General features: G+C 36.3%; 1 protein-coding gene across 8 annotated transcripts in view; it reads left to right on the top strand.

Moving 5' to 3' along the window:
• Positions 1-25,692, top strand: part of ATP8A1 (ATPase phospholipid transporting 8A1) — a 249,208-nt gene that overhangs the window by 75,998 nt on the left and 147,518 nt on the right. For 5 of the 8 annotated variants that reach the window (XM_032272101.1, XM_032272095.1, XM_032272085.1 and 2 more), the window contains 6 exons: positions 1,336-1,447; positions 2,784-2,949; positions 4,422-4,549; positions 6,830-6,907; positions 7,854-7,942; positions 13,345-13,389. In XM_032272101.1, the coding sequence (XP_032127992.1) occupies positions 1,336-1,447; positions 2,784-2,949; positions 4,422-4,549; positions 6,830-6,907; positions 7,854-7,942; positions 13,345-13,389 (618 nt within the window). The remainder of the gene's footprint in view (positions 1-1,335; positions 1,448-2,783; positions 2,950-4,421; positions 4,550-6,829; positions 6,908-7,853; positions 7,943-13,344; positions 13,390-25,692) is intronic. The other 3 variants (XM_032272106.1, XM_032272089.1, XM_032272091.1) reach the window with 1 other exon arrangement.

Genomic DNA, 25,692 nt, shown 5'->3' with positions numbered 1-25,692 from the left:
CTCTGTAGATTTTTCTTGTGGAATTGTTTCCTTCTTTTTCCAGAATTTTAAGATACATTTTTCTTTATATTTGACCTTTTTTCTCTTATTAAAAATGAAGAATTGGTTATAATAATCCTTGAGCCATTAAATTTGTGTGTTACATTTTGATCAAGAACTCCAGCATATCTGTGGTGCTTTCTTAGTTCTTACGTCTCTGTGTGAGTTTTATCACCCAGCAACCTACTGTAGTGGGTAGCCTTGAGAAAAATCCACAAAAATACCAACTTAAACCTTATTCATGAAAAATGTGGTTAAATAATTGGGAATGAATAGCTCCAAAATTCTTACTATTCATTGGAAATTTATTCATAATTCTTGGGGAACCGATCTTCAAATACTATAAAACAAATGTTCTAGAGATTTTAAGTAAAGGGACTTGTCTGTAGGGGGGTCAAGGACTGCGATGCAAGCATGGGGTGAGATCTGTGTATTTTTCTTATGAATTTTTTGAACGTTTATTATGCACAAAGCTATTTTTAGTTTAAGGAGGTGGGGGAGGGGGGAAGAGAGGGAGAAAGAGAGAGTGTGAGGGGGGGTGGGGGAGTGCTGAGGTGGGGCAGACAAATTCCATAGCCCCACCACTTTCTAACACTTTTAGAACCTAAATGGACTTATTAATTCAGGAAAAGTTATAAATAGGTGTGTAAATTCGCCTCTGAATCCCAAAACATTACTTACTTGTTGGTTAATGTATTAGTTTGCTCAGGCTGCCATAACAAAATACCATAGACTAGGTGGTTTTCATGATGGAAATTTATTTTTCTCACATTTCTGAAGGCTAGACATCTAAGATCAGAGTACCTGCATGATTGGGTTTTTGGTGAGGGTTCTCTTCCTGGCCAGCAAAAGGCCCCTTCTTGCTGTGTCCTCACAAGGACAAGAGCAAACTCCTCGAGTGTCTTTTTATAAAGGCATTAATCCCTTCATGAGGACCCAGTCCTCATGACCTCTTCTAAATCACATTACCTCCCAAAGGTGTCATCTCCAAATACCATTATGTTGTGGGGTAAGAACTTCAACATGTGAATAGTGGAGGTGAACAGTGCAGTCCATAGCCAATAGTGAAGTTACAGAATATGCCTGGTTTGGTGTTAAGGAGAAGCAACTTAAATACTTCTGTTGTTCCTGTTTAAGAAAATTATTTATATTGGAGGGAAATTACTTGCTTTCTAAAAATAATGTAAATGCAAGACAGGTTACTTTACTAATGGGCACTTTTGTAACTCTATGGTGACTAGAGTTCTTAAGCATTTTAGAAAATACCGTTTCTAACGTCAACGTAATCTGTCCTAGCACTGTTCCACTGGGAGCAGATCAGATTCTTCTTCGAGGAGCTCAGTTGAGAAATACGCAGTGGGTTCATGGAATAGTTGTCTACACTGGACATGACACCAAGCTGATGCAGGTGGGATTTTTATCTATGAAACCTTTTGGACCTAAGGCTTTTGTGAGTGTATGATTTATAGGTCTCAGGGCAGTGGTCCCAAACACAGGAGACCGCCTTTCACAGATTCCTGATCCAACTCTGTATGTCCAGAGTCTGGTGTTCTCTGAGTGGGACCCTGAAACTACCTCCCTATGAAAATGGCTCACTGCACACAGGAACACTGGAAAGTTCACCAAAGATTGTGCATGTACTCTCAAGAATTTTGTGTATGGGTCTATTGGCAGCATTTACTATTGTAGTGATTATTACAAGTTGTCTGTGTCATGATAAGTGATCTGCATTAAAATATTTGTCTTGTAATTTTATTTTAATTCAATAATCAAATTTAAAATTTAATTTCTATCTTTTTATAAATTTTTTTTAAAATTTGAATCAAATGGCCATTTTTCATAGCAATTATATGTAAGGCTGTTTTTGCCAGCAGCTTTAATTCTTTAATTCATCAACTTTTAATTCTACGTTATAATACCATCATATTCAGTAGTTAGATGGGTATGGAAGACAGTTTTAAGAAACTAAACGAAAGTCTGCTCTAAGAGCTAACACCTTTGTACCTTGTACAAGCATGAAGGTATCAAAAAGCAAACGAGATTGTTGTTAGTGATTCCAGCCCTAGCCATTTTATAAATTCTATAAATCTTCATTTTACATTGATTATGACATTTAATTTTCTGTCCTGTGAATTGTTTTGGTTAGCACAGGCCTAAATAACCATTTGACTCATCAAATACACCCAGAGAAACTTGACTCTGTTGTCCTTTTTAGCCAGCACTACTTAAATTGCTGCTGCATTGAGTAAAACAATTGCTAAATGCCACCAGAAATTTCAAAACCAGAGATCCTTTAGATATTGCCTTCATATGTTGAAATTTCCCGGTGCCTGGTTGTGAGTACATGGGCTGCCTTGTCTACCACTCTTCCTGAGCTGAAACACTAACTAAATGTTTCCAGACTATCCTGTTTGCTTAGATAGCCAAGGAATGCAATATTCATCTCACCTGCCGCAATGCAAAAGCTGTTTTTGCAAAAGGAATGTGATTTCCTTCTCCTCTTCTTTCTTATAGTTTACTTCCTAGAAAAAGTCTTGGGTGGTATAGTGGCCTTGAAAAAAAAAAAAAAAGGTGGTTAACCATTGGCACCTTACTACATTTGTCATGGATTTGGCATAATTTTCAAGCATCCACCTACATCTAGATACCGAGCTGTGACTTTGTCATCCTCAACAAAATACTAAGTATACATTACCAAATTATTGGTGTACAGTTTTTATTACTCATCTTGTTTCTTTTTACAGAATTCAACAAGTCCACCACTTAAGCTCTCAAATGTGGAACGGATTACAAATGTACAAATTTTGATTTTATTTTGTATCTTAATTGCCATGTCTCTTGTCTGTTCTGTGGGCTCAGCCATTTGGAATCGAAGGCATTCTGGAAAAGACTGGTATCTCAATCTAAACTGTAAGCAATAAAGTGCTTACTGCACTTTTTCAAATTAAAACATATATTTGTTTCACAATTGATCTTAATTTACTTTGTGGAATTTTCTATTGTTTCTAAAAAGAGGACCTTGTTGCCAAGATAGCTGGACGTTTAATCTTTTTTTTTTTTCCCCAATGAGATTTCTAGCAAGTGTAAGTAAAATTTTGGAATCCTAAAATGTCAGAATCCTTAAAAACATAATGAACACCCTATAGTGGTATAAACCATTAACTATGTATAGCCATTTATGATATACATCAGTGAAAACTGTTCCTTAAAAATATTTTTAACACAGGTGGTTAACTATATGGTAAAGAAAGTAGATTGACCATGTGTGGATATCATAAAGCATATATATATTTAAATATATATTTTATATATTTTAAAATACAATATATATTTAAATATATATTTTATATATTTAAATATAAATAAATATTTTAAATAAAATTACTTATTTTAAGTAAAATATATTTTATTTATATTTTAAATAAATAAAAGCACCAAAAATTGGTTTATATGGTTTAAAAATGTTTAAAATGAATGTGCCTTCATTTGAACTCAGTAATGTAGTGAGTTCTGTATTAAATGATTATCTTATCTCAGAGAAAGTGCTAGTAAATAGTTTACCTTTAGAGAATTTATCCTTTTATTATTGTGGTATTAATGTACCACCCCTAGATATCTCTGTGAAATAAGTTTAGATTTTCATTTCATAAGTACTTAGCCAATAAAGACTTAACTTCTGAAAGTGTAAAAACAATTTCATGTAAAATAATATAGCAAAAACTGGTATTTTTAAAGTTTTTTATTACATTGATCTATCTTTGCAGCAATTCCAAGTTGTTTTTATAGTTACTGTTTTATTATTTCAATATCAGAACTGTTACTACTACCATCAGTCTGTTTCTTTGTATACTTTACAGTTGTGTCTGGTATAGCTATTTTATTTTCATTATTGAGGAAGAAGAGTATAATGTACCTAGGAGGATAATATACCTAGGACTGAATAGTACTCATAGTTTGGATTGTTTTTGCTGTTGCTGTCTTAATTGTTTGCTTTCAAAGCATACTTTAAGTTGGAAATACTTTTAAGAATTTGTATAAAAGTGATTCTACCCAGTTGAGATTTTATAGTTATAAACCCTCAGTGGTCTCCCTAATATCTCTAAACTTTGTGTTTAGAACAGGATTTGCAATATTTGACAATCCTTTTCACTGCCTTACTACTTCTATACAGCTCTTACCTGGATTAACAACATATTGAACACAAATAATGCAATTCTGTCTTGAAGGATATACTTGAGAATTAGGATAGATCATCAGCAAAATGTTCCTCCCAAATTATCAAATAAGCTACGTAATGTGGAAAACTTACACTATGCTAATTTGCGGTCAATACAAATAAAATATAAAACTATAAATGACATTCTTTCTGCCTCTCCCAATAGATGGTGGTGCTAATAATTTTGGACTGAATTTCTTGACCTTCATCATCCTTTTCAACAATCTCATTCCTATCAGCTTGTTGGTTACATTAGAAGTTGTGAAATTTACCCAGGCATACTTCATAAATTGGGTAAATATGAATTACTGTTGTTTGTTTTCACCCTACACAATAATTTTGTCCTTAGGATGCTTTGATATCCCAGGAGCATTAAGGTCTTAATTATATTACCTTTTCTTGACCACAGGATCACATTTTTGAACCTAATTTGTAGCAAAGTTCCTCATCTCAGAATCATAAGTTTACAGACCAGACATTGTGGGGAAATTGGGTCTGTAGTACAGGAAACCTATTTTAGAATACATAGTGGTTATGGGAGAAGGAGAACCATGAGTTTAGAGTTAAATATCTGAATTGTGGTTCTAGTATTATAATTTACTAGGTGTAACAACTTTCTCAGGTCACTTCTTTTGAAACTTATTTTCTTGAACACAGACATAGGTATAATATGCCTTACGTGCATCTCACAGTGGTTTTATGGACTAAGGAATCTCTTGACATAGCAAAGAGCTTCATAAATAATCAAGCATTATACAAATAATACTGTAATTGCTACTGATATCAGCCAGATTATCATGTTATATCATGTTATTTTCCACACTGTAAACAATTTTAGTTTCACTCAAATTTTTCTTCATAATTTTTTTCTTGAATATCGTTAAATATTGGAAAAATGTTGAACATCTATTTTCAAAATGTTTTAAGTGTGGTCTTACAGTTTTATTTTTATAAGTTAAAATTAATGAATTTATTATGTAAATTAAATCTGTGGGCCTAATCTGCCAGAAAATTTACTTTTTCTTTTATTTTGAGAAACTTTGGTGTTATTTTTGTTGTTTCTTTCTTTTTCAATCATTGTAAAGTCTTTCAATATGAACAATATTAGGATTTTTTTTAATATAACTGATTTTTTTAAATGTAATTGCTCATTATCTTCTTGTAGCAAATGATCTACCTAAACTGTCAATCTCTTAATTCATTGGTAGGAAATCAGTGTAATTTAGAAATCTAAAATGAGCTGCAGGTGTAGCTCACTTCATGCAGGAGCTATGTGGCTGAAAAATTATGTAATAGGATGTGTACAAATGTAAGTAAGGCTTACTGAAGTTTCTTAATAGGGTAACTCATTGTGAGGATCACATAAGTAAACTAGGTAATCACTTTATTTTTTTATTTTCAAAAATAATATTTTTCAAGCAATTATATAATTTTAGTGTTGAATGAACCCAGCAGGCATATGCTCTTCAACCACCTTTCTAATATACAGAGATTTTATAATATCTGACAGAACACTAGCTTTCCAGGCTTCTTTTACAAGGCAACTTCTTTCTTGTGTGAAAACGAAATTATAACTGTCTTTGTTTGATCTAGTTCTTCCCAATTAATCTATTATGAAAATGCTTAATCTAGTTTCTGAAAGATAGTCTGGCAAAAGAGCTTACCTCAGCTATTATTCCAGTTCTATCCTGTCTTTTCCTTTCTTACTAAACATTCCCTGTCGTCTTCTGTTGTCCTTCATTTCATGTGATTTCCAGCTTAATCTCTATTCTAATCACTCTTTCTCTTCTCAACAAAGGCCCAGTTGGTTAATATCTTTCTTAAAATATGCAACAGCCTTTTTCAGAAGTGATGTTGATTGGTTCAGAATACAGACATGGGAGAGGATGGGCTTTGATTTTAATTTTGGCCTTTTCATTTGACGTGAAAATTTGTGAACTACAACCCTGATTTGTTAATAGAATAGTCTACTATAGAAAATGTTAATTTTGTAGTAGAAATAGTCAAGTCTCATGATTAATGGGCACAAGTCAAGTACAAATAAGTACGAAAGCTGTACATTGTTGTTTGTCTTTTGAGAAGTGCATTTTGCTTTTCTTTCAAGAAAACAAATATGCAGTGCAAGAAACTTGGCCCAGAAGGTACAACCGGATAGAACCTCTTGGGTATTGTTTCCAGGAGTTTGAAAGCCTAATTATTTGAGCATTGTTTAGTTGCTGAATTCTAGCTCACGTTACTAAATACTTGCCTTATGACAGACACATTAGGAAGCACTTTAATCCTTATAATAGGTCATTTATATAGAAAATGGTGGAATGATAGTAAACCTAGATTGCAGGATTCATAGGCTGTCACTACTGTACTGTTCTGCGCTTACTGTGGAATATAATAGTCTATATTGAACACTTTTTAGAAAAATAGAAGTAAATGGTATAGGGATGACAAGAAATTAGTGATTACATATAGTACATCAGTGACTTACTGAAGTATGAAGATACTACTTGTTTTCTTTTAAAATTTCACCCAATTCCTTATTACTAGTTATATTCAATGATTTACTTAATTTTTTTAAAGGATCTTGACATGCACTATGAACCCACAGACACTGCTGCTATGGCTCGAACATCTAATCTGAATGAGGAACTTGGCCAGGTAAACTCGATTTATTGATATGTGTTGAATTTAAAAGTCAGATTTGGTGTGGTATCTGCCGTATATGATAACTTCAGATGAATGGACAGCTTTTAATTTTCTGCTGTTTGGATAATGTATTTGTTAGTGCATGATGAACAATTTTCATTTTAGTAAATCAATTTTTGAAAACACTGTTTAAAGCAGATTTTGCTTTCAAGGTAGAGTACTCCACGAACTTAAAGATATCCCTCAGTATAATAGCCTAACTAGTATGCAACGTATTGGCTGTTTTTGAGTTATAAACATAGTTTTAGAATTGTTCCTAGCTTTCAACCAGGAAGGGAGGAAAAGTTTAACAACAATGAAGCTATGTGAGGCTAGTCAATAGGAATGTTAGATTTATAATTCATACTATATTTACATAAGTGTATATTTGTAATCCGTTTACATATTCTAGCTAAAAAAAGATTTTTTGTATCATTGCTATATTCCAACTTATACTTTACAAGTAGAATCTAGTCCAGAGTTATTCTTATTTCTTACTAATTCAGATGTTGCATGAAGTTAATTGCACAAGCTATTACAAATTGTACAATTGTTTGTTGTATTGAGAAATGCTGATAGATGTTTTGGTGCTCTATTGATGTTAAGTAGTGGTAGTAGCACTTTCTAGTGGAAATTCAGACCATACTAAGGCGTATGTCTATATAATTTAGTTTTCTAGTATGGTGATAGTCTTTAGTATTCATATGTGAAAAGATTCATTTGTAAAATACTTTTTTAAAAGCTGGATATATTCCTTGATGAGTATGCAGAAAGTAGTCCCTTAGTAGTATTCACTGTGCCACTGCAATGTTAATAAAAAGCATTAGGGTTGTTTTTTTTTTTTTTTTTTTTTTTTTCGCTATAAAAGACTGACATAAAGACTTTTGAAATATTAATGAGAAATTTTTAACTTTTTTAGGTTAAATACATATTTTCTGACAAAACTGGTACTCTCACATGCAATGTAATGCAGTTTAAGAAGTGCACTATAGCAGGAGTTGCTTATGGGTGAGTTTTTTTCTTTAGGATATGAAATACACATTTAATTAGTACTAACAGTTTGGTATATTTGGGAGTTCTTATTAGGGGAGGGAATGAGGATTTTTTTCAATCTTAAAAACAGCTGTTTTAGGACACATGTGTATTTTGTGTTTGTAGTTTGGCATTGTTTTCATTTGGGATGACATGAGATGGGTGCTCTGCCCAATGGTACTTTCAGTGTTTAATGTTGCTGAAAGTCTCTCTCTGGTTCTAGTAATAAGGAACAAATGTATTTCCCTTTACACTGCTATAAATTAGAGTATAGTTTGGATCTGGTAAGGACAGCTAATCAGGCCTTGGGCAGTTTTCAAGTTAAAATAGTGACAGTTACCCTTTTGATACTTTTTTTTCTTCTACCATCTCTCCTTTTTGTAGTCATAGAGCAATCTAAAATTCTGATGATGGAGACGAGATAGAGACATGAAAATATTTAATCTAGAGGATAATTCATATCATCAGAAACTTTTATCAGGCTGTTAATCTTCTTTAAAATATGTTTGTTGAGCACTCATTTAATGTATTTCTTACTTCCAGGTATGCTTACAACCTGTTCCATAGCCCCCTCTTTGAAATATTTTATAGTGTAATGTGAGAAAATTAATTTCTGCAATCCCTAGAAAAGACACCAAAAGATGAAACACTCCCCTGGTTTGTTGACATTGGCCTATTATCAAATTTGCCAATTATCTTTATCTACCTACAAGTGAGACTAGTAAATATCAACCTCCTACTCATACAAGCATGGACACTTGCTTCTAGGTTTTCTGGCTTGCACCCACTCTTCCCCACTCACTCTGAGCAGTAAGCCAATGACGAACAGTGTAACATTTTGAAAGTGCCTTAGTCAAAATTATAAAAAGTACTCAAATCCCAAAAGTGTGTGGTTGTTCCTAGATGTCCTTGTTCTTTGGGTTATGAGAGCATGACTAAAAGTGACTTTAAACTCTGCGTATAAATGTATAAACTCTGTGTATAAGTGAGGTTAAAAAGACAGTTGATTCAGTGGCTTTTTCACACTGTAAAGACAGGCTGTTCATTTAAGAAGAATAACTGTTTCCTGGGCTGGATGCGGTTTTTCATCTTTCTTCTTTATCTGGAGATGTCCTAATTTCCTTAGATGAAAGAGGCTCACCTGGCTACACCGCTCCCCCCAACAAATTGCTGCTGGCGCAGGAGAATTGCAGCCTTACTTTTTGACATCTTGTACTTGTATATTCTACCCAAAATCATCCCAGAGGAGAAAAGGAAAGCCTATTGCAATTCTAGTGTTTATCATGTTGTCAGATTTATGGTGATTTTTTTTACACAAATTCTGTATTCATTCATTACTAGTTTTTCCACAGTGACCTGTTTAATAATTGGCATTGTTTTTTACTTTTTGATTTTTAATTCAATAAGCAGGTTCATCAAATTAGTAATTATTGATTGTGAAATTATCAGAACAGAAAGCTAAAATCAGACCTAGCCTCTTTTTTCTTCTCCATTATATTAGGTTTTTTCTTATTCTTAGAAGAGGTCCTTAAACACTCCTAGGCAGTAGTTCTAAAGAGCAGTACTATTCAGTGTCTGTTGATGATGTCATCATTAACAACTGCTACAGGATAGAGCGGGTCTGAGCTCAGTGTTGTCATCATTGAGATTAAATTGCCAGTGAAGTGAATTTTCTCTCGAGGAAATAATATTTCTTAATACTGAGATTCAGTCATAAGCTATGAGTTTTGGCTATATCTAGAATTTATCATGTAATACTAGAAAATTTATTTTTAGATATTCCCTACTCTTAAGATGTGGACAGTGAGACTAAACCATTTCTAAGGTCCTTTTCCGGATATAAAATCTAACATAATGTTTAGAAATAAAAACAAAACTTTGTTTGTTTGCAAATTTTAACTGTATAAGCTGAAATGTTTCCTCTTTCGTTATGGTATCATATTTTCAAGAATACCAGAAGCCACGTAGAGTAAAGAGAGTTAAACTGCTTCCAGTGATCATATATTGTTTGTATATGTGCCTTCAGGCATCCTTAACCTTGAGTTTTTATCAGCGTCCCCTCCCGAGAATATCCTGGTGGATTATTGGATTGTTAGCATCTTAGAGAGCTGTTGATGTCTGAAGGTTTTGGAGAAGCCATGACTTCTGACTTGACCACATGTTTACAATAGAGAACATAACACTTACTTAATTACTGCCAGACTCCATGATTAGATATGAAGGGGTGAGAGAGAGTAATTACTGTGGAGCACTTTTCTGTGTGGATTTCCTCTGGGCACTCTTGGATTATGGGAATCTAGCCAGAGGGAAATGACATGGTTTTGTTATCCCATTTTCCCCAGAGCAGTGTTTAACAGTTGTTTAATATGGGAACTATTATGTATGAGCACTTCTTCCAACCCCAGTGGGAGGAAGCAAGGCGTTTATCCCTGCAGAGAGATGGCAAAACCAGAAAGTAATACAAAATTTCATATCCTGACAAAAGCCTTCAGGTTTACAAGTGCAGAGCTGATTTTGCCTCAATGTTGCCAAAACATCAGGTAGCTCAGTTTCACCCCAGATTAGGGTTCAAGTGAGTTCTGTTGTGTTTTATCAGTTAGAAAAATAAGACTTGAAGTTTCCTGATAGTATAATTCTTAGCTAGTTCTGTGTATTCCATAGGTTTGTAAGGAAATAATAATTAACGCTTAAAACAGTGTGTCAGAATTTAATTGTAATAAATATTCTTTCATTTCCCTGAACCTTTGCCCCAAATTGGATTCATGATGGTCAACAAAATAAAAAAGATTTGTACATAGTTGGCAATGATGATTATCTTGTAGAGATCAACTTTTAGTTAGGAATGCACTATGTGCTTAAAATTATTAGATTATTTCATTAGATCTTTTTATGGGACAATTACAGTTAAATGTAAGTGAATTATGATATCATTTGTAAATTTAGCTTATGACAAACTAGACATTTTACTGTAAACATTAGTTATTAAAGTATTTCAGCTAATTGCTTCCTGTAGGGAATAAGTCAGTTTAATAACAGTTACTTGAATACCCAGAATAGGTAAGCAGTTTCTCTGTTGAGTGGCTACAAATCTCAATAGAGTGAAGAATCTGGGATACAGTCCTAAGTGCTATCTTTGTAAAAATTTAGGCTTTACTTATACAGTAAGTTGGATGAGGCTTAACAAGGTACACTCTCTAAAAAGAAATTCTGTTAAGCAAACTAAATAATGCTTTTTTTAATGTGGACAAGGCACTTAATTAGTATTAAAAACATCATTTGCATTTTCCCTTTAAATAAAAAACTTTTATAAAGCAATCTTTACATATGAATTTAGTAGGTGAATAGCTTTACTTGACAATATTTGATTTCACTATATATTTGCTGAGAGGATAAACTACTCCCCTGAGAAGAGGTTCACCATGAGAAATTTCACGATTATCGTAATACTAACCCCCAAGATCTAGATTACCGCCACGTTTATCTTACTGCTCACCATGACTTGTGATAAATACTAGTCAACCCCATTCATTTATTTATTTGCCTATCTCATGTGTTAATATATGTGACATTTGGATAGACGACGGAGGTAAAATAGGCAAAAGTTCACATGATTTTCTCCTGCTGAAAGTATATCGTCTAATTGGCAGTTAGTGAATGCTAATTAAGTAAGCGTACAGACAAATGTAAAGTCCTAACACAGAATAGAGGTCTATGTGAGTCTATGATGCATGATTTGCTCTAACCAGGGAAAGCAGAAAAAGCCCTAAGAAAGTGATTCTGGAGTTGAGATCTAAGAATGAATTTGATTAAGTGAAGAACTTACCAGGTAGATACTACAGCACTGGCACATACAAAGGCAAAAAGCCAGATAGCATGTAGACACCAGAGCTTCTGGAGCAGCAATCACAGGGAAACTTGTATATAGGATCAGTGGCAGATGTGTGGGCTGTAGGTAGTGCTCAGCATTCTTTCAGGGTTGCACCACCGCTGGGGAGAGGGTCTCTGACACTTGAGCACTGGAGCTTTTAAGCTGTGTAACTTGGGAAACTATCCCCTGTCCTGGTATGAGATCAGGGGCTAGTGCAGCTTGGCAGGGCCATGCACAGTGTTGCTTGGATAGTACCAGGCCCTTCCCTGGCACAGTCCATGGGCTAGGGTCCAAGCCTTGAGGTTGATCAGAAGTGATTGCTTTAAACATGGAGTGCAATTTCTTTGCAGCATGCCAACTCCTTTTCTGGGAGTCCAGTCCACAAAGGGCTTAGTTAGCCCTTCTTCTTAAGTATGCATAAAAGCCCTTTGGTAGGAGAGAGAATAGTAAGTGAAAAGAGGCCACCTCCATTGTGATTGGAGTGATATAGTGGATACTGCACTGGAAGCAATTTAATGTTTTGGAAGTGGAAGAGGTGCCTTTGGAAGTGGAAGAATGGAGTTCCTGCCTTGGCCGGGTTAATGAAAGGTTGAACTTTGAGGGAGTGATAGGATCCCATGAGTTTTTGACAAAGTTTGTTGTATATTTGTCAAAAATAACAGTGACTTTCCATTTGTACTGAACTCTACATTTTAAAACTCTATGTCTAATCAATTTAAAGGAAAAGTATCGAATGATTATATTATGAAAGAAATGAAAAATAAGAAAATCTGTTCTGTCATGTATTATGGGCCCCTTCCAGCTGAATACATGACTGGCTGATTGAAATGAAATACATCTCTCAGACTTTCCTAGTGTTCAGATGAGCTAATGGATGAAATTAAAGACAGTATTGATAAATATGTTTTCTGTTTGAGATAAAGAATGTTTTAATTACTGGATTACAGTTTAAGAAAAAATTTTGCATATCATTTAATCTCTTAAACTAAGTTTCCATTTAATTATAGAAATATAGTTAACTTTCACTTTAGTGTACCTGTTGAAGTAACCATCATCTCATGGTGCCAAAGTTACTTCTAAAATGTATTTGATAAATTTTATTTGTGTGTTAGTATGTTCCAAGATATTAGCATGTTTGTTGCCTTAAAACATTTTATTCTGATTATATAACACATGATTAATTTTCCATTGGCTTTAGCATATATTTAAACTGCTAAGTTCAAATAATTCCTACTGAATTATGAATTTTGTGCACAAAATTAGTAAGTGTTGTGAAGAGGCAAGTTGGCTATACAGTTACAGGATAACTTTGTAAACCTGCTTAGCTACCGTGAGTCATTATGTTCTATTTACTATACTAACTGCCATTCTTTCAGATTCAACTAAAAGTTCATTTCATTAACTTCTCAGTGATCTATCTTTTCATGCTTTCCTTCTTCATGATTTTATGATTCCAGCCTTTCTGTGACTATTTTTCCTCTCTTTCTGCCCCTGTTCTTGCTTTCTGAAGCCATGTCCCTGAACCTGAGGATTATGGCTGCTCTCCTGATGAATGGTAAGCTCTATGGACCTTTCTGCCTCATTGATCCCTTTAAAAGGTTTGCATTTTATTATTTTGTTAGACACATTTCACTATCTTTTAAATCTATGTATGTTGCTGGGCAGTTAGGATAACAATGCTGTAAAGTAGGTATTTCTTGAAATTCCTGGTTTTCGATTAAGAAACTTTAGTCATTTTAGAAACATGTAGTTTATAGATTAGGTTTGCCAGAGTTTTACATTATTTATCTATGATAAAGTCTAATGATCAATTTTAAAGTGTGGGCTTTGGACTACACCTCAGCTTTCTGCTACAGCTTCTGAAGCCTTCTGAGGTTTTTTTTCTAGCTCAGTACTGCCACCTTCTGCCACTACTTATGTACTGTACACAGAGACCAAAAGACACTACTGAAACATATCCAAGCAGTTGAAATTTTGTTTTCTAATAAATCTGTATGCAGGCTATAGAGTGAACATTTCTTAAGTCTGGACCAAATGTGAGAAAACTATGCTACCAAAGACTAGAGTTAACTTGAATATATTTAATTTTGGCATTGTTAAAGACAGCGTATGGGTTTAATTTCACTACTATTTGTGTTTTTTGTTGGTTTTACCTTAAAATCCCTCCCATTTGTGAATTTATATTTTCATCTTGGACAGTCCAGATGTATTTTAATATTTCTATAATTCATCATGAGTTGGTGGGCAAATGAAATTTCAGGAAATAAGTTCCTTTAATGTTGGTAACTTTAGAAAACATGGAGAATTTGTAGGTGATTACATTTTTAGTTTTGTATTACTCATGTATTTGATGATGAGGTTATATGCTAGCTGATGGTTCTTGGCAATGATGAGAAAAAACCAGGCCAACTTACAGTAGGTAGCTACTGGTTGGGAAATAGTTGTATGCCTATAAGCTATTTATATGAATATACCTAAAAGTAGAGCTATAACCATCATCTGATTATCTTTAATGTTAACAGAATATGTGGAAAAATTTAATACATTACAGGCTTGCCTTCAAACTCAGTTAAATGTAAATATGCAATCTATATATATCTAAGAGGTAATTATTTTTTTAACTTGGCATTTTTTGTGAATACTGGTTCAATTAGGGCAGTGAAATAGTTATTTTCCATTTCTTTCGTAATATAATCATTCGGTACTTTTCCTGTAAATTTATTAGACATAGAGTTTTAAAATGTAGAGTTCAGTACAAATGAAAAGTCACTGTTATTTTTGACAAATATACAATAAACTTTGTTAAAAACTCATGGGATCCTATCACTCCTTCAAAGTTCAATATACTTTGAATTCCAATAACATCATTTAAATATTTTGCAGCAGGGAATTTATTTCAATGCAGTTAAGACTTGGTAAAACTTTTCAGTAAATCTCACAATACCTAGGGTTAATGACAGGCAGCTGTTTGGTTCTTGTGACAACTGATGAGTCACCACACGCCCATTGCTTGGAGTGTCATACATTTTGACACCTACACACAAGTAATTGTTAGTATTTTTAAACGTGCCAAAGCATCTTACTATTAGCGGATAATTCAAGTTTAATATTGTATAGATTCCCTTGTATTTAATCCTTTGAGAAATAATTTAAAATTTTGACTGTATCTGCTTTTCTGTAACATTAACATAATTCTATTAATTTTAAATACTATTCATTAGTATAGAAGTGATATACATATCCTCTAAAATAACTCAGTTAATCCTAACAAGAAATTGCATTCTCCATATTTTTCTTAACATTGGAAGGAAATGTTAAAAATTAGTATTTGTTCACTCAGGTGATTCAGAATATTCTACTTTCAATAGAGGTTGTTTTGTAACTTTTATTGGTATTGGAAAAAGAGGATGTTATTTTATCTAGTTTAGTAAGCACTTTCTGTAAAACACTCTTTTGGAAAATTTGATATTCTAAACTAGGTAACTCAAAATGTCAGCTTTGCCATAAATTGCTTGACATTTCCACTTATAGTTACATATAAGCTTAGATAGTAATGATTTTAAAAACTAACACTAGGGAAGGCTTTTACCACCGTTACAATAAAGTGAGTTGTTTGTTTGAGATTGGGTCTCACTCTGTCACCCAGACTGGAGTGTAGTGGCATGATCTCAGCTCACTGCAACCTCCACCACCTGGGTTAAAGTGATTCTCCTGCCTCAGCCTCCCAAGTAGCTGGGACTACAGATGTGCACCACCACGCCTGGCTCATTTTTACATTTTTAGCAGAGATGGGGTTTTACTATGTTGGCCCAGCTAGTCTTAAACTCCTGAACTCAGGTGATCTGCCCGCCTCACTCCCAAAGTGCTGCGATTACAGGTGTCAACCACCACTCCCAGCCTCAAGTTTTATTTTAAATATATACTTGGATAAGGTTGGATTCTCCATCTATAAAATAATTAATTACCTGCAGGCCTCCAAAAATGAAAGAGCAAATGTTCCCTGAGCTGCTATTGTGTCCAAAGTTATGTGGAGTCATCAAAGATGTGGGGTTTGGATACTGAGCACTCAAGTTCAGATTTTCATTCTACTAGTGCTGTTGAACAAGTGACTCAACTCTCTGCCTTAGTGTCCTCATCTGGAAGAATGTAGATAATAATAGTAGTTGCATAATTGGGAGGTTTTGAAGATTAGATGAGTAGTGTTTGTATAGTGCTTTGGATAGTGTCTGCCCATAGTAAGCCCACAGTGAGTGTTAGTTCTGGTGCTCTCACTTAGCCCTCATGACATATTTGACACGTCCATTTTAAAGCTGGTGAAATTTAGGCAAAAAAGCTAATAAGCAATTTGCCCCAAATTATATAACCATATATGAGAGTTGAAACCCATGTCAGCCTGGTTATAAAACAGTACTGGACTGGTTACATTACATCCTATGAACTTTAAAGAAATTTAAAGAATATCTGCTTTTTAAATCACAAGATTTCCTTGCAACTTCAGTCATTTTATCTTGGCATTTCTTTTCATTTGATATTTTCAACCTAGAATTTCTTCCAGTAAATTTCTTGTGGTGTTAGTCAAGAACAGGTCAAGTAGGTAAAATTTAACAAATTTAAGGAAAATTAGCATGAGGGCACACAACTTTGCACAACTTTGGGCATTTGCCCAAAATTGGTTTCACACTGCCAATGAAACCAAGATCAAAAGTGTGATCCCAGTTGAATCCTGTGCTCCAACCACCTGATTGCATCTTCATGCTACTGGTCTTCAGGAGTAAATAGTGTAGCTCACTCTATAAATCCAAAATCTGAAAGGGCATTCCAATATGGCTGCTCAGCAGCCCCAGTTTCATGTAAAGTTCATTGAATTCCACGTATAAAACCCATGAGCTTATATGTATTTTACTGCCGTAATTGAACCAGTATTCACAAAAAACGCCAAGTTAAAAAAATAATTACGTCTTAGATATATATAGATTTCATATTTACATTTAGCTGAGTTTGAAGGCAAGCCTATAACATATTAAATTTTTCCACATATTCTGTTAACATTAAAGATAATCAGATGATGGTTATAGATCTACTTGCTTAGGCGTATTCATATAAATAGCTTATAGAGATACAACTATTTCCCAACCAGTAGCTACCTACTGTAAGTTGGTCTGGTTTTTTCTCATTGCCAAGAACCATCAGCTGGCATATAACCTCATTTTTTATTAAAAATCTACATCTCTGAATTGATAGTGTCGATATTTTGGATTGGAGGGAAAAATCTATTCTTAACATCAGTGTAGCCCTAAGATATGCTCATTTTCTCATTTTCTAAAGCTATGTATTCCAATAATTTTTCACATTTTCTGTCTTCTGTGATGAAAAATTTTAAGCATGAACAAAAGCAGACAGATGTGCTGATCCACTTGCTTCAATAATATGCACTTAAGACCAGTTCATTTATGCCTCTCCCCAACTGCCATTTTGAAGCAAATCCAAAATAACATATTGTTTGTTTTTCTGAACTGTTTAGTATAGTTTCACATTATTCTTGCTGATCATTTTTTAAGTAAATGCTACTGAGGGTGATTCCCCAGAAAGATCACCCTAAAGTGTTAAAGGGTTCTGTGCCTGGTCATTTCACTGTGGTTTTTAGTATTATCGCAGTAAGAGTGGATAGTACTACACTGTATTTTCTATTTTCTGGTCTTATTCATTTTCTCATTTTATTCTGGTCTATAATTATGTATGAAGTGAGTGGTATTCATTTATTCTGCTGCAAAAGCTAGGCTCACTAAAACATTCTTCCAGGTGTGACTGTAAAACAGAGAGATCTAACACATCCAAATTAATGTTCATCTTCAAAGCAGTCACCTTGGCAGGTAATTTATTTATTTCAGTAATGCAGCCGTTTCACAGAATGTTTTTGAAATTCCTCTTTTGTAACTGCCTTCAGAAATACATTGAGTCACATAGTGTATTAGTTCATTTTCATGCTGCTGATAAAGACATACCTGAGACTGGGCAATTTACAAAAGAAAGAGGTTTAATTGGACTTACAGTTCAATGTGTCTAGGGAAGCCTCACAATCACGGTGGAAGGCAAGGAGGAGCAAGTTATGCCTTATGTGGATGGTAGCAGGCAAAGGCAGAGCTTATGCAGGTAGCAGGCAAAGGCAGAGCTTATGCAGGAAAATTCCCCCTTATAATGACCATCAGCTCTCATGAGATTTAACTCACTATCACAAGAACAGCACAGGAAAGACCTGCCCCCATGATTCAGTTACCTCCCACCACCCTCCCATAACACATGAAACTTCAAGATGAGATTTGGGTGGGGACACAGCCAAACCATATCATTCTGCCCCTGGCCCCTGCCAAATCTTATATCCTCACATTTCAAAACCAATCATGCCTTCCTAACAGTTCCCCAAAGTCTTAACTTATTTCAGCATTAACTCAAAAGTCCACGGTCCAAACTCTCGTTTGAGACAAGGCAAGCCTTTCTGCCTATGTGCTTGTAAAATCAAAAGCAAGTTAGTTACTTCCTAGATATGATGGGGGTATAGGCAGGGGGTAAATACAGCCATTCCAAATGGGAGACATTGGCCAAAACAAAGGGGCTATGGGCCCCATGCAAGTCTGAAATCCAGCAGGGCAGTCAAATCTCTTAAAGCTCCTAAATGATCTTCTTTGACTCCATGTCTCACATCCATGTCACACTGATGCAAGAGGTAGGTTCCCATGGCCTTGGGCAGCTCCATCCCTGTGGCCCTGCAGGGTACAGCCCCAGTCCTGGCTGATTTCATGGGCTGGCATTGAGTGTCCACAGCTTTTCCAGGTGCATGGTACAAGCTGTTGGTAGATCTACCACTGTAGGGTCTGGAGGATGGTGGCCCTCTTCTCACAGCTCCACTAGGCAGTGCCCCAGTAGGGATTCTGTGGGGGCTCTGACCCCACATTTCCATTCTGCACTGCCCCAGCAGAAGTTCTCCATGAAGGCCCCACCCCAACAGCAAACTTTTGCCTGGACATCCAGGAGTTTCCATACATCTTCTGAAGTCTACATGGAGGTTCCCAAACCTCAATTGCTTTTTTTTTTCTTAGACAGAATTCTGCCCTGTTGTCCACATTGGAGTGCAGTGGTGCGATCTCAGTTCACTGCAACCTCTGTCTCCTGGGTTCAAGTGATGCTTCTGCCTCAGTTTCCTGAGTAGCTGGGAGCCTGAGCTGTACCTTGGCCCCTTTTAGCCATGGCTGCAGTGGCTGGGACAGAGGGCACCAAGTCCCTAGACTGAGCACAGCACGGGGACCCTGGGCCTGGCCCACAAAACCATTTTCTCCTAGGCCTCCACCCTGTGATGGGAAGGGCTGCCATGAAGATCTCTGACATGCGCTGGAGACATTTTTCCCATTATCTCAGGGATTAATATTTGGCTCCTCCTTAATGTATGCTAATTTCTGCAGCCGCTTCAATTTCTCCTCAGAAAATGGGGTTTTCTTTTCTATCACGTTGTCAAGCTGCGAATTTTCCAAACTTTTATGCTCTGCTTCCCTGATAAAAAACAGAATGCCTTTAACAGCACCCAAGTACCTCCTGAATGCTTTACTGCTTAGAAATTTCTTCTACCGGTTACCCTAAATCATCTCTCTCGAGTACAAAGTTCCAAGGATCTCTAGGGCAGGGGCAAAATGCCGCCAGTCTCTTTGCTAAAACATAGCAGGAGTCACCTTTTCTCCAGTTCTCAACAAGTTCCTCATCTCCATCTGAGACCGCCTCAGCCTGGACCTTATTGTCCGCATCACTATCAGGCTTTGGTCAAAGTCCTTAAACAAGTCTCTAGGAAGTTCCAAACTTTTCCACATTTTCCCATCTTCTTCTGAGCCCTCCCAGTAGTTTCAACCTCTGCTTGTTACCCAATTCCAAAGTCACTTCCACACTTCTGGGTATCTTTTCAGCAACACCCCACTCTTCACTATCATGAGAACAGCATAGGAAAGACCTGTCCCCACGATTCAATTACCTGCCATCAGATCCCTTCCACAACACAAGGGAATTCAAGATGAGATTTGGGTGGGAACACAGCCAAACCATATCACATAGAATATGAGGCCTCATAAGGTCAAAACCAGTATCTAAGAAAAATATTATTATTGAATTCAATCACTTGCTCATATTTTTGGACTTCACTCTACTTTGAATAAAAAATTCATTTCAAAAAATTAAATCTCGCTACAAGGAATTTTGATTTGCAGCCAATTGTGCCATTGAAAAGCAGGAGGTGCAGAAATTTCCCCAAAAACAATGCTTTATTCCGAGGCCCCAAGGCCAGAGGTCCCAGCAGCAGCAGCAGCCGCAGTGGGTCCCCCAGGAGAACCTCCAGGGCCACACAGAGTGCCCATTGTGCACAGGCTATACTGCATAGCACCTCCTCCCTGACAACCAGCTCCACTTCACGCCAGCCACAGTGAATTTTCACATCAGCATGGATCTCTGCCTGCCACTGATGGCAGTAGCTATCGAATAGGTGGTGTTCCATCAGTTCTTCATACCAAGTCCTTTGTGAAGCATTCCACAGAGCATGTGTCAATGGCATGTGTTCACCTGGCCTCCAAAATAGAAGAGGCTTCAAGACACATAGGAGATATCATCAGCATGTTTCATCACCACTGACCTCTGAGAGAGGAAACAGAAGCTTGTGCCTCTACTATTGGATGGAAATTGTGTTGACTTAAAGAACCAGATTATAAAAGCTGAAAGATGAGGGCTCCAGGAGCCAGATTTTTGTCACAATACCCGTTAGATCATCATTATATACCTTCAGGTGTTATAGTGTTAGTGCAACTAACGCCTCGCCCAGACTTCATGGAATGGCATGAGTGAGTGACAGCCTTCACACAGATGTTTTCTCTGGTTATAGCACTGAGAGAATCACCTGTGCCTGAATTTGTCTCACTGCCTGGATACTGGAGAACCCTCTGCCCAACTGTCCCAGTGGCTTTTTTTGGAGCAAGAAGAAATTCAAGAAATCTGCTTTGAAATACTGCAGCTTTGTACTCAGAAAAAAGATTAACCTGACACACCTGAAAAGTGAAGTGCGAAAGAACGAACTATTGTAGAAGCAAAGGCACAAGTCAAGGACCTGCAGCTTGGCAGCACACAAGTTATAAACAGTGCTTCATGGTTCTCACCTGTGCCCATGCTGCCAGAATTTTCCAAAGAAGGCAGAAGAAGCAGGCCTTTCCCACTTTCTGTGAAGGATGCTGAGAGGAAACTGGAGGGCACAGGAAAGCCTCATGAACATCTTACCAAGCAAGGAGAGAGATGAAGGCGGAACAGGAGCCAGGAGCAGCTTTTAAGTCCCCATTGAGATCCACTCCTTCCAAAAGGAGGAAGAGCCACAGAGCTCATCTCCCTGCAGGTCCAAGTTGAAGAGCCAGTGACTTCCTGTTGAGATGAGCTGGTGGTGCTCCCTACAAAGGCTCCCTTGTGTCCAAAGACTACAAGTCTTCCAAAAAGTCTCACAAGTCTTAGAGACAGACCTCATCCAATTCATGAAACCACTCATTGGAGTGACCAGATAATTCTGAAAATACAAGAAGAAAAGTTGTTTGACTACAGAAATCAGCATCAGGGTGTTTGAAGTTGTGAGTGGGCCATAACTGCAAGTGGGACTGCTTTGGGAACAGCAGACATCAGGGGTAACCCAGGGGTCCCAGTCTCCTGGGTGGCTTCAGGCCTCTTCCCAGAGGGATGTCTGGAGTGCTGCCTAGCCTTTGAGCCATTGGCCTGTACCTCAGTGTGAGTGGCCCTGCATTACAACTCATTCTGGAAATGGTTATTGACCCTGTACCTTGTGATGAATTTTGAAATGGAATTGAGGGGACCATTAAGTGCCTTTCAGGCCGGCTTACGGCACAGTGCACACCTGTGACAGTGCACACCTGTCCCAGTGCAGGGCCCACCTGAGAAGCAGCCTTGCACATGCTGGGTGGAAAGCAAGTACACTCACCCCCATTGGTGTGGCTTGGTGCTAACAAGCTGTCTCTTCACTCCCATACCAAGACTCAATTATGTTAGACCAGTAGAATGGCTATATTAGCTTGAATTTACATAGATATTTTGCAGTGTCTCACAATATGAGAAAATTATCTTAATAGCTCCTGTGATCTATCCATGTTGTAAATAAACATGTTTAAATTACAAGTTAAAGCTGCACATGAAAACTGAGAACTTTAATTGCCTACTTAAAACTTGTTACATGTGAAAAATATTAGGTTGGTGCAAAAGTAATTGTGGTTTTCGCACAATTGTTTTTTAATGGCAAAAGTCACAATTACTTTTGCATCTATCTAACATTTAGATCTGTTGAAAATCATAGACTTCTCTGTGCAACCCTAAATGCAGACTACCAGCTCCTAAATAAAGAAGTTCCTTGTGTGTGCATTTTATGTAGTTAAACAATTCTCTCTACTCAGGACACTTGGAATGTTAAAGAATTTGTAGTTTGTCATTCTGCTTGCTTAAGTGTTCAAATGTACATAGCCATGAGTACCTATTCTAGTGGTATGTCTGAGCTGCCATCCTGCTCCTTACTCATGAAAGTGATGAAGTTTTGAAAACAAAACGAAAACTCAAACAAGACAGTGTTTAATTTTAAAGTTATACTGCCTTTTTTGTGTATGCATGAGTGTAATATATATATATATATATGTATATAATGTAAATTTAATGTATAGGTAGGGTATTTATTTCAGATGACTGATGGGTTTTGTATTTGTTTTAAATTTGATTTTTTTAAGTTCACAATGCATTAACATGTTACAAGTTCAAAGGGTGTAAAAAGGTTTTGATCCACCCCCTGTCTTAGAGCCCTCCATTTCCCCTACCAAAGACAGCCTGTGTGACCAATTTCAAGTGTACCCTTACAGATCTCTTCTATAAATAGTCATACATTTATTTTTCTCTCACATTTTTACAGAAAGTGAAGCATACTGTACACACTGCTTTGTACCAGATTTTTATTTGACAGTGCATCTTTGAGCACTGTCAAATGTTTTTATGGAATTTTTTCATATTTCATAAAAAGCTTCCCTTTGTGTGCATAGTATTCTATTGTGTAAATGCACCACAGTATTTTTAAGCAGCACTACTGACGGACCTTTGGGTTTTCTAACTTTTTGCTATTAAAAATGTACTGTAGGGGTTGGGCCCAGTAGCTCACACCTGTAATCCCAGCTCTTTGAGAGGCCAATATGGGTGAATTACCTGAGGTCAGGAGTTCAAGACCAGCCTGGCCAACATGGTGAAACCTTGTCTCTACTAAAAATCCAAAAATTAGCCAAGCATGGTGACACATACCTGTAAACCCAGCTACTCAGGAGGCTGAGGCAGGAGAATCACTTGAACCCAGGAGGTGGAGGTTGCAGTGAGCTGAGATTGTGTCACTGCACTCCAAGTGAGCCAAGATCGTGCCATTGCACTCCAGCTTGGGTGACAGAGTGAGACCCTGTCTCAAAAACAAAACAAAAAATACTGTAAAGTATAAATTTGTACATATAGTATTTTGTACCAGTTAAACACTATAAATTCCTAGAACTGGAATTGCTGGATCAAAGAATTTTAAATTTTGCCCAATTGCTTTTTTTTTTAGAAGTTGTACCAGTTTATGTTATCACCAATGATATATGCTTTACTATTTTCCCACAATTACAACAGCACAAAGTTGTCAAACATTATTTTCGCCACAATACGTTTAAATTTCACTTCTCCATTATGAGGTAAAGTTGAATGTATGTTTAACACCATTTACATTTCCTTCCTTGTGAATTGTGTGTTTATATCCTTTGCTCATTGTTGTACTACATAATTCATCTTTTTGTAAATTGATTTCTGGGAATTCTTTTTATTCCATGGAAATTAACCTTTAGTCTTTAATTTGGAAATTTTTTTCCCCAGTTTTCATTTAGCGTCTGACTTTTCTTGCAGAAGTTGGTTTTGTTTTGTTTTAAGAGATGGTCTCCCTCTACCATCGAGGCTGGAGTACAGCGAGTGGTACCCTCATAGTTCACTGCAGCCTCGAACTCCAAAACTCAAGGGATCCTCCCACTCCTGCCTCCCAAGTAGCTGGGATTGCAGGTGCACACCACCAGGCCTGGATACTTTTAAAATTTTTTGTAGAGGCGGGTCTTGCTATGTTGCCCAGACTAATTTCACACTCCTGGCCCCAAGCAATCTTTTTGCCTCAGCCTCCCAAAGTGCTGGGATTACAGGTGAGAGCTACTGCAGCCGGCCTGTTGACATAGTTTTTGCTATGCAGAAATATTTAGCTTTATGTAGTCAGATTTATGTATTATGTTTTCTCAATTGTACATGAAACCTGAGATTTTTACATTCCTACGTTTTTGTAAAAAAATATATTTGAAATTTTAGTACATTTATGAAATCATTGATTCATCTGGAGTTTATTTTGGTTTACAAGGTGAAAATTATGAGTTCAGCCCTTTTCTTCCTTTTTTTCTGGTGGCTCTCCTGTTGACATGAATTTTGAATTAAAAAAAAAAAGTCTTAGTTCATATTATCATATGCAAAGATAGCTAATACTGTTAAGCCATATATTCTTTGAATCTTTCAATTATTATTGCTATAGAGATTGTTCATTTTCGTATGATCAGAAAATGAGTAGTTACAATGTATTACAGCTATGAAATCAGCCTAAAGAAGCTGCAAATTATATTACATTGTGGGTTCCCTGCTCTGATCTCCTTACCTTAACTGTGATACTCCCTGCCTTATTGCTTCTTGCAAAATACCATAATGTCATTGTCTCCTTGGAAGGAAAGTGCTACTTGAAAATTGCTAGGCAAAAATGTAACCAAATATTGATGCTGGCTTGCATTTTTATTTGTGAAAGTTTTCAAATCACATAGTTTGTCAACTGACAGTCTACATTGTTATTTTTACTTTTAATGTGATGGTTCTTATTTTGATACGAGATTGCAAATTTTATCTGTTTATTTTTACTAAAAGTAAACGTTTTGTACAATTTTGGAGAGGAATGGTGGAAGCTCCATGCCTGAGGTATCCAACCTAGGCTGTCTGATTAGAGGATGAATTGTTTACAGTTTTTTGTTTCTGGGTTTTTGGTTTTTTGTTTTCTGTTTTTGTGGGGGGTTTTTTTGTTTTGCTTTTTTTTTTTTTTTTGAGACAGAGTCTTGCTCTGTCATCCAGGCTGGAGTGGAGTGCAGTCATGCAATTTCAGCTCACTGTAACCTCTGCCACCCAGGTTCAAGCGATTCTCGTGCCTCAGCCTTCCAAGTAGCTGGGACTACAGGTTTGTGTCATCATACCAACTAATTTTTATATTTTTAGTAGAGATGGGACTTCATCATGTTGACCAGGCTGGTCTTGAACTCCTGACCTCAAGTATCCATCCACTTCAGCCTCCCAAAGTGCTGGGATTACAGCTCCTAGACTGTTTGGGGGTATTTAAAATTATCTTGGGAAGGAAGTCACTTTCTGGAAGAAGAGTTCTTTTTTAGCATTAGCCTTGGCAGCACCTTGGTTAGTGAGTGGAACATGGGTTATGTCCATGTAAATATGTCCATTGCATATCTAGAGCTACTCAAATATGTTTGAAAATTAACTCAATTATGGTAACTGATTTATAAAATGAAATAATAATTGATGAGATTAATGAGATATCTTCAGATTTAAATGGCTTTTTCATCTGGAATTCTTTGGAAAGAAAATAGACTTCTTGCAAGATGTTACTGGGAATATTCCTTGACATTTCAATTTATCTAAGAAATAGAAAAGTACAGCTACAAACCATTTATGAACATATATATATATATATATATATATATAT

Source organism: Sapajus apella, unplaced genomic scaffold (assembly GCF_009761245.1).
Source record: "Sapajus apella isolate SASKATOON/1434 unplaced genomic scaffold, GSC_monkey_1.0 scaffold5, whole genome shotgun sequence".
In the NCBI taxonomy this organism is placed as follows: domain Eukaryota; kingdom Metazoa; phylum Chordata; class Mammalia; order Primates; family Cebidae; genus Sapajus; species Sapajus apella.
The sequence above is the reverse complement of the archived record's forward strand: the minus strand, read 5'-3'. Positions and strand labels throughout refer to the sequence as shown.